General features: G+C 26.4%; 6 protein-coding genes across 6 annotated transcripts in view, besides 12 other annotated features; 2 read left to right on the plus strand and 4 right to left on the minus strand.

The window, feature by feature from the left end:
- EDI_092860 (uncharacterized protein) overlaps window positions 1–1,673 on the plus strand; it is a gene marked incomplete at both ends in the record, with an annotated part of 1,934 nt that extends 261 nt beyond the window's left edge. Inside the window, 3 exons of the mRNA XM_001736194.1 lie at window positions 21–467; window positions 515–1,407; window positions 1,469–1,673. Of these exons, the coding sequence (XP_001736246.1) occupies window positions 21–467; window positions 515–1,407; window positions 1,469–1,673 (1,545 nt within the window). The remainder of the gene's footprint in view (window positions 1–20; window positions 468–514; window positions 1,408–1,468) is intronic.
- Window positions 97–119: a sequence feature (AT_rich).
- Window positions 1,069–1,089: a sequence feature (AT_rich).
- Window positions 1,657–1,750: a sequence feature (AT_rich).
- On the minus strand, window positions 1,737–2,489 carry EDI_092870 (uncharacterized protein; the record flags this gene model as incomplete). Its single annotated transcript, XM_001736195.1, has 1 exon — window positions 1,737–2,489. The coding sequence occupies one exon, from the start codon at window positions 2,487–2,489 to the stop codon at window positions 1,737–1,739; it is 753 nt and encodes a 250-aa protein (XP_001736247.1).
- A 513-nt stretch (window positions 2,490–3,002) lies between these two features.
- Window positions 3,003–3,058: a sequence feature (AT_rich).
- A 403-nt stretch (window positions 3,059–3,461) lies between these two features.
- Window positions 3,462–4,685, minus strand: EDI_092880 (type A flavoprotein fprA, putative; the record flags this gene model as incomplete). The annotated part of the gene is made up of 1 exon (XM_001736196.1): window positions 3,462–4,685. The coding sequence occupies one exon, from the start codon at window positions 4,683–4,685 to the stop codon at window positions 3,462–3,464; it is 1,224 nt and encodes a 407-aa protein (XP_001736248.1).
- Window positions 4,685–4,831: a microsatellite.
- Window positions 4,832–4,893: 62 nt separating this feature from the next.
- Window positions 4,894–4,961: a repeat region.
- A 15-nt stretch (window positions 4,962–4,976) lies between these two features.
- Window positions 4,977–5,051: a sequence feature (AT_rich).
- Window position 5,052: 1 nt separating this feature from the next.
- EDI_092890 (arp2/3 complex 20 kD subunit, putative) lies at window positions 5,053–5,622 on the minus strand (the record flags this gene model as incomplete). Its single annotated transcript, XM_001736197.1, has 1 exon — window positions 5,053–5,622. One exon carries the CDS (start codon window positions 5,620–5,622, stop codon window positions 5,053–5,055), a length of 570 nt encoding a protein of 189 aa, XP_001736249.1.
- Window positions 5,623–5,665: 43 nt separating this feature from the next.
- Window positions 5,666–5,726: a sequence feature (AT_rich).
- An 80-nt stretch (window positions 5,727–5,806) lies between these two features.
- Window positions 5,807–5,835: a sequence feature (AT_rich).
- Window positions 5,836–5,885: 50 nt separating this feature from the next.
- EDI_092900 (malate dehydrogenase, putative) lies at window positions 5,886–6,950 on the minus strand (the record flags this gene model as incomplete). The annotated part of the gene is made up of 1 exon (XM_001736198.1): window positions 5,886–6,950. The coding sequence occupies one exon, from the start codon at window positions 6,948–6,950 to the stop codon at window positions 5,886–5,888; it is 1,065 nt and encodes a 354-aa protein (XP_001736250.1).
- A 303-nt stretch (window positions 6,951–7,253) lies between these two features.
- Window positions 7,254–7,278: a sequence feature (AT_rich).
- A 142-nt stretch (window positions 7,279–7,420) lies between these two features.
- Window positions 7,421–7,507: a sequence feature (AT_rich).
- Window positions 7,508–7,714: 207 nt separating this feature from the next.
- Window positions 7,715–7,752: a sequence feature (AT_rich).
- Window positions 7,753–7,876: 124 nt separating this feature from the next.
- Window positions 7,877–8,962, plus strand: part of EDI_092910 (EH domain-containing protein, putative) — a gene marked incomplete at both ends in the record, with an annotated part of 1,647 nt that continues 561 nt past the window's right edge. Inside the window, one exon of the mRNA XM_001733280.1 lies at window positions 7,877–8,962. This exon is cut by the window's right edge and continues 561 nt beyond it. Within this exon, the coding sequence (XP_001733332.1) occupies window positions 7,877–8,962 (1,086 nt within the window).

The raw sequence follows: 8,962 nt of genomic DNA on the forward strand, positions 1-8,962 counted from the left end.
GGATAAACAATTATTAATAGAAATGGCTAAAACAATTGGATTTCCAAAGGACATGGAGAGAAAAAATATGGAGAATAATATTACAAGGAAATGAAGATTTTAAAAAATTTAATATAAAAGAAGTTAATCCAGATTTAGTTAGTGCATTCTTTAGAAAGTCATTACCAGAAGAAAAGTATCAAAACTTTGCTCTTATCTATCAATTAGTTGAAAGTATTGTTCCAGCTGACTATCCACAATTTGAAGGGTCAATTGGTATTGCTGTGGTTATTGCTTCATTATTTCCAAATGATTTTAAAATGCAACAATGTGCAATCTCTTATTTCTTAACTAAATTTAATAATTACACTGCTGACTCTGATGGGGTTATTCAATTACTTTGGTTATTGATACAATACCATGACCCTCAATTATCAAATCATTTCAAAAGTTTATCAATAAATTTAAAATCATTAGTTCTTCGACATGTTTGTTCTTTTTGTTTATTTAAGAATGGCAGAATTTTTATTTCTAGTTTTATTCTTTATTTATTCAATTCTATGATCCAATGGATACTGTATTGTCATTGTATGATCGATTATTATATTCATCTCCAATTATTCCAATGTTTATACTTTGTTCTATATTCATTACACATAGAAGTGAATTATTAAAAACAACAAGTTCACTTGCTCTTGAAACATATTTCAATGAAATTCGTCTTAATGAGACTGATACTTCTTCATTACTTGTGTTTGCAAAATATATTCAACAAAATACTCCTACTTCTTTTTCAAGATTATTAAGTTCATGTCTTTCAAACAACGCTATTTATCAACGTTGGGAAGCCTCTAAATTTGATGGAGGTGTATATTTTCCAGTATCACCAACAGATATACTTTCTGATAAATTAAATCATATTAATATCATATATGTTGATGGACGAGAAGAAAATGATTATAATAATGGTCACATTAACAGTTCTATTCTTCTTAAAGACATTGATACAACACCTGAAAATATTCATTGGGTATTATATTTTTCAGGTGCTCCAAATGAAAGTGAATCAATTACAACAAGTGTAGAAACATTAATAAAAAATAATATAAAGCATATATCAGTCCTTGGGGGTGGTTATAGTTTATATCATAAATTTTGGACAGAACGATCTGAAGGTTTTAATATTGAAGGGCATACAAAAGATTGTCAAGTGTGTCGTGGGGTTAATTGGAAAAATGTGTTTAAATTAGATTTTGTTAAAAAAGAGATTAAAAGAAGAAGTCTTTCCAATTCATTATCTGAGTTAGTAAAAGATAAATTAACAGGATTGGTTAGTGATAAAACTATTAAAGAAATTAACTGGGAAAAAAAAGAAGAAACAGGAAGATATCTTGTTGAAAAAGTTGATATTTTGTATGAAAGCAATATGTTTGTTTTTTTTTTTGTGTAATTAAGTTTTAAAAAAAAAAGCCATGACTTATTTAATTAGAGGATATTTAGAGTATAATAGTATTGAATTAAGTATTATAATCAATGAAAGTATTGTTATAGAATTATTTTATGATGATATTGATAGATTCAGTTTTACTGGTAAAACAATTTTCATTCATACTAAGAATGGAGAAGAGATTAAATTCCTTGTAAATGATAGTCCAGAAAAATTAATCAAAGACATTCAAAATAAATCAATTTAACTAATTAATTCAATTAACTTATACAATTATTTAGTTATAGATAACAAAAATAAACAAATCATTTTAATTAAAATATTCATTCTTTGAAATAATAAATTCAAATGGATCAATTTTTTTTTGTTTTAGAAATGAGTAAAAAGGAATGTATTTTGATTTATCTATTAGTTTAAATTCTTTATTTTTGTACATTAAACAAATTGGTTTCTTAAATGGTTGTCCTTCATCATCAGTCAACGAACTATTAACACATAATGTTTTACCAAATAAACAAACTCCATGCGAAGAGTGACAGTGACCAAAACAATGAACCTGAGGTTGAACTTCTTCAATAAATTTTCTAACTACTTTATTTCCTGCATGATAAAAGGTATCGTTAATAATTTTTCTTTGATAAATACCATAGTCCATGATTCCATATGGCGGTTCATGTGAGAGAGTAATAAGAGGTTTGTCTGGGTTAATTGAAAGGAGTTTGGTGTTAACTGGTTTAAATGGAAATGATTGACCAAAGAACTGAAACCCATTAATTATTTGTAATCCATTTAATATATTCAAATTAGGTATTGATTGAAATGATTTAATAATAAACGACCGATTAATGTAACCCTCTCTTTCATGGTTTCCTAAAACCATAATAATGTTTTTTGCTGGTTGATTTTTTAACCATTTTCCAAATGATTTTAAATTATCTTTATTTCCTCTATTAGTAATATCACCACAAATTAATAAATAATCAGTTTTTTTTAGTGCTAATGAAAGGTGGGTGTTATGAACATCAGAAATTACTGTAAAATGACTTGATTGTGAAGGTATCATGGTTCAAATAAAATGAAAATAGAAAAACTAAAAACTTAAGATTATTCTTTAAAAATTAGTTTGTATAAGGTAGGTTAAAAAATAGTTTAGATAATAATATCTAGTATCCACTTATAAGATTTTTGGTTTCATCTAAGTTTCTTCAAATGGACTCTTTTTTAAATAAAGATAATGGTTCTATTATAAGTGATTCAGAAAAATACAACATAAGAGGAATGGACGATATCATGAGTGATATTCATTTTTTATCAAATTTCTTTGGAGAATGGAGTCCGTCTGTTATAGAAGAATTTAAACGGAAACAAGATCTTGAGAAGTTACTAAGGATGTTAATTAAGAGAGATAACTTAGAGAAGATAATTCATCAAAATAAGTAATTCTAATTTTTATTCGCTTATTATTCTTACTGAAATTATGTAATAAAATTTGGGATTTTACATTCAATAATTATATAAAGAATAGAACAATTAGATTCCTTTTTATCTTATTTTCTCTTTTATTTATTAGTCTAACAAATTTTTAGAATTTAAAATAAAATTCTTTTAATGAATATGTTTAATTATTTATATCTGAATCTTTTCTTTTCAAAAATAACTTCAATATTTATTCTTTGTTTTAGTATTAGACTAATTCACTTTCAACAGAACAATAACAATCATATCTAATTACTCCTTCTATTAATCACATGTTTCTTTTATAGTAAAGAAAAATAAAACAAAACAGATAAAAGAAATTTATCATTGATTAAAGAAAAAAAAAATTAGAATACTATAATGGTACAAGAAATAAGATATTACTAACTATTAATCTATAAACTAGATAGGAGGAATTAAAAAATAAATTAGTTATTCAAGAAAAAAGTAGGAAGTTTTATATTTGTAATATGTTAGTATATTTGTTTTAAAAGAAAGAAAATCAACATTCTAAATATATTAAGGAAAAATCTCTAAAAATTAAAGAAAAAAAGGAGAATTAAGCATTAAGAAGAGCATCAGCGAATTTCTTTCCCCAATCAAAGCAAGTTTGTAATTCAATAGAATTAGGATGGAATTTAATAGATAAAGGTTCTACGGGTTGATGAGCTTTTAATTGAATGATTCTAGCAGATAAATTTTTAACACCTTCACCACTCCAACCGAAAGAACCGAAACATTGAATGAATCTATTGCAATGAATAGTTGGATTAAGACTACAAGCGATATTCATAATAGGAGGGATAGCATCATTAACTAAAGTAGGAGTACCTAAAAGTAAACCTTTAGCATCATCGAATTCTTTTAAAACATCATCAATAGAAGATTGAACTATATTAAAGATTTTAACATCAACACCAGAAGATTTAATTCCTTCACTAATTTTTTCAGCCATTTTTTGAGTATAACCATAAGCAGAACCATAAGCAATAACAACTTTATTTTTTAAAATAATAGGTTGTGCCCATTTTCTATATCTTTCAATATTTTCTTTAATATTTGTTCTTAAAACAGGTCCATGACTACAACAAATAGCTTTAAGTTCATCAGTTGGGAATCCCATTTGTGTTTCAATCATATTAATTCCTTTAATTACATAATTTTTAAATGGTCCAAAAATACAATCAAAATAATGTTTATATGCATCATCCATATCTTTAATTCTATCCATCATTTGATCATTAAATACTCTTTCATCTGCATAATGTCCTCCAAAAACATCACAACTAACTAATACTTTTAATTCTTCAATAACTGTCATCATAGTATCTGGCCAATGTAAAAATGGTTGAATTAAAAATTTTAAATGATAATTTCCTAAATCAAGTGTTTTAATTTTTCCTGAATTTAATGTTTTTGTATTTTCTTTAATATGTCCAATATATTTAATGTTATTTAATGCTGCCATCGTTCCAATTACTGTAGCTTCTGGATATTTCTCTAATATATGTACTAATGATCCACTATGATCCGGTTCTGTGTGATTTAATACTATATAATCTATTTTCCCTTCTTTTCCTATAACATCTTCTATTCTTTCTAAACATTCCTCAGCAAAATTCTCTTTACATGTTTCAAATAATACATTCCCTTTCTCACTTTTTAATAAAAATGAATTGTATGTCGTCCCATATGGTGTCCTCATTATTATGTCAAATACTCGTAATTCTTTATCAAATACTCCTACCCAATATAAATCTTTTACTACTTCTAATCCTTTCATTCTTATCGTTTTCTTTCTTTTAGTTCCTCTTTTTATATTCTCTTTTCTTTTTTGTCCAGATCTTTTTTTTTCTTCTTTCTCTTCTTTCTTTTCTTCTACATCTTTCTTTTTTCTGTTAGTCCCCCTTCCTTTTTTTCTTTTCTCTTGATTAAACATTAAATAAAAAAAAGGATAATTAATAGGTAAATCCAATTATTGTTTTTCTTCGTATTGAGAAGTGATTATTTTTGTTTCTTCAATATGCTCTACTTCCACAATAGAGTTCATTTCTAACATCAATTGAAAATAAGCAATATAAAATAAATAAAAAATATTTTATATGGATAAATAACAAAAAATAATAAAAAAATTAATGTTTTAATTTAAGCTAATAATGCTTGAAGAAACCAGGAGCTGGTGTAGTGCCGGTAATGCCAGCAACAGCAATACGGGCACGAGTATTAACAGAAATCTTCATATCTGAAATTTCTTTATCGATTTCTTGCATAAATTCAATAATGAAATCTATAAGTTTATGTTTAAAGAGATTTTCTGTTTGGAAGTTAGTAATTAAGAATGAAATGTCATATCCTTTAATTGGTTTTCTTCTAAGAATAACAAAATTCTCAGCTCTTTGTTGAAGGAATGAAACAAATCTTCTAAGAAGAATAACTTCAAGATTATCAGCTTTTTTAACACAAATTGAAATTCTTACTGAGTTAATTGATCCTTCAATCATTACTTTTTCACATTTATCAACTCCATTTTCTTCAGCATTTGGTTCAGATGGTACTCTAACAATAACAACTGGTTTAAAAATAACTTCTTTTGAAAGACCAAGTTCAACTTCTGGTTTATTATGTCTTTCAATTAATTGTGATGCAAAGTTAGTTACACACATTGCACTATTCAATGTTGCTCTAATAGTATCCAGATATGCTTGATAAGTGGCAGCCATAATGAAGAACTTATATTTGAACTACTTGTCTTTTAGTTCATTCTTTTTTTTATAAATTATTTTTAAGTTCTTATTTTTTTCTATTAAATAATTCAAATTATTTTCTTCTATAAATTGTTTTAAACTACTTTTATTCAACGAAAAAAAATTCTTATTCATTCAAAATGAAGTACTAAATTTTTCCTTATAAAATTATTCATTATATAATAATTACCCATCCAGATTAATTAAAAATAAAAATGTTACAACAAATCTATTTAATTTTAATCATGAACGTGGGATTGTTGTGTAATTTCTTCAAAGGCAGTCTCTAATTTCTGTTCTTCAATAAGTTCTTCTTCAGAATTTTTAAGCATTTCTTTTATATGTTCATCTAATTTCAAATCATCAACAATATGATATTCACCTCCATAACAAACAACTGGCATACTAAAGAATATTCCTTTTGGAATACCGTATTGTCCTTCACTATAAACTCCCATACAAACAATCTTTTCTTTATTTGTTCCAAGGCACCAATCTCTAAAATGATCAACAATAGCTTTAGCAGCTGAAGCAGCTGATGAAGCCTTTCTCATTTCAATTACCTTAGCCCCTCTTTCTTGAACAGTTTTATTAAAAGATTCTAACCAAGACTCTTCAACAAGATCAGCTACTCTTTTTGGTCCATTTGGTGTTTGAATAACTGCATGAGAAATATCTGGACATTGTTTTTCTGAATGATTTCCCCATACAAAAGCATCAGAAACATCTTCAACTTTACAGTTTAATTTATTTGCAATTTGAGCAATAGCTCTATTTTGATCAAGTCGAGTTAAACAAGTAATTTGTTTAACATCAATTCCAGCATTATTAGCAACTACAAGTGCATTAGTATTAGCTGGATTAGCAACAACTAAAACTCTAACATGAGGATTAGCAAAGTTCTTAAGAGCAAGGGCTTGTTCTTTCATAATTCTAGTATTAATACCAATTAATTCTTTTCTTTCCATACCTACTTTTCTTGGCATACCTGCAACTAAAATAGCACATTCAACATCTTTAAATGCTACTTCAGTCTTGTTTGAAGCTATAACTCCTTTAACAAGTGGGAAACAACAATCAGCTAATTCCATTTTTACTCCTTCCATAGCTTCAACCATAATATCATATAAATGTAAATAAACTGTTTGATTTGGACCAAACATTAAACCATGAGCAATTAAGAAAAGAAGATTATATCCAATTTGACCAGCAGCTCCAGTTACAAGAACATGAAGTGGTTTTGATTCAACATTTGGGTCATTATTAACACGAGCCCAAACTTTATTAGAATCAATATTAGCCATTATTGTTAGAATTATGTTTAAAGTTCTAACTTAGGTTTAAATATTCTTTTTTTACCCTTTTTTCACAAATCATTCTTGTAATTTAAGTTGAAATTGCAACTTTTCAAAAATAACCCTTTCAATTTTTAATGAGTTTTGTTTTTATTTGAATATATTAGATTATTGATACTATTGAAATTATTTCATGAATTTCTTCTTCTATTAAATATCTCTATATCTACTCGTTTAATATTTTTACCAATTGAAGTTACCAAAAATTACTTACTTCAATTTTATTAGTAATTCTTATAGAAAAATATGAAGAATTATAATTTTATTAAAATTAAAACACATGCTTCTATGTTGTTTTTTTATTTGATTTTCTTTTGAATAAATCGTTAATTAATTTGAATTTCAATTAAACTCTATTCAATAATAATTGAGTCATATTTCAAGATTTTATTTTTTGTTTGAAAATTATCCGATTGCTCAATTTATTTCTTTTTGTATTTTATTTTTGTTTTTCTTTGTTTTAATAACATTTTTTTTAAAACATTTTTTAATATATATTTTATTTTCTCAACGAATTTCTTATTTTATTTTATTATGTAACATAACTAAAACATGTCTTACGGTTTCTAGTTAAATTATTGATACCGTTCTTTAACAAATAAAAAATAAAAGGTTACGTTTAAACATCAACAACAAAACAGTAAATGTTACACAATAAAAATGGAATGAACAAAGAATTTTAGAAAACAAAAACTTCAACAAAGAAATAAACGTTTTATAAAACAAAAAATAAAAAGAAATAAAAAAATATCCAAACAAAACTATTGGAATGAATTCTCTTAAAGAAAGGAAACAAAAAAAGAAGTTGGAAGAATTACAAAACCCACATATTTATTTAGAACTTGAATAAAGATTTCTTGTTTAATAAAGACATAATGCCATTTGGAAGAAAAGGAAGAAAGAATCAAATTGATGAAAGCTATACCTCTGTTATTGACGGTATTAAAAAGATTTATGATACTAAACTCAAAAAATTAGAGATTGATTATAAATATGATTACTTAATTTCTCCAACTATGAGACCAGCTGATTTTGATGCAAAGCCAATGGTCTTATTCCTTGGTCAATACTCTACTGGTAAAACTACTTTTATTAATTATTTGTTAAACTATGATTACCCGGGCTCTCATATTGGCCCTGAACCAACTACTGATGGATTTGCAGCTATTATGCATGGACCAACAAATGGTAATGTTCCAGGAAATACTTTATGTGTTCAAACAGATAAACCATTTACTAATTTGGCTAGATTTGGTAATGATTTTATGGCTAAGTTTAATGGAGCTTATTGCAATCTTCCCCTTCTTGAACATATGACTTTTATTGATTCTCCTGGTGTTTTATCTGGAGAGAAACAAAGAATAGGTAGGTCATATGATTTTAATGAAGTTGTAAGATGGTTTGCTGAAAGAGCTGATATGATTGTACTTGTATTTGATGCACATAAATTAGATATTTCTGATGAATTTAAAGGAGTTATTGAGTCTGTTAAGAAACATTCTGAAAAAATGAGACTTGTATTGAATAAAGCAGATTCTATTGATTCACAACAATTAATGAGAGTGTATGGTGCTCTTATGTGGTCACTTGGTAAAGTTATGCAAACACCAGAATGTCTTAGAGTTTATGTCTCCTCCTTCTGGGACCAACCATTTAAAGATACATTATTTACTTCCTTATTTGAAAAAGAACGTGATGATTTAATGTATGACCTTCATGCATTACCAAAACAAGCTACTGTTCGTAAAGTTAATGAATTATGTAAACGTGCACGATTAGCTAAAACAAATGCATATATTACATCGTATCTTCGTGAACAAATGCCAACATTTGGTAAAGAAAAAAAGAAAGCAGAACTTATTGCTGACTTAAATAATGTCTTCAATATTGTTATGAGAAAATATAATCTGGCTGCTGGTGATTTCCCACCAATCCAGCTTTATAAAGAAAAGTTAAATGAA

This window comes from Entamoeba dispar, genomic scaffold (genome assembly GCF_000209125.1).
Source record: "Entamoeba dispar SAW760 scf_1105229459701 genomic scaffold, whole genome shotgun sequence".
Classification (NCBI taxonomy): Eukaryota; Evosea; order Mastigamoebida; family Endamoebidae; genus Entamoeba; species Entamoeba dispar.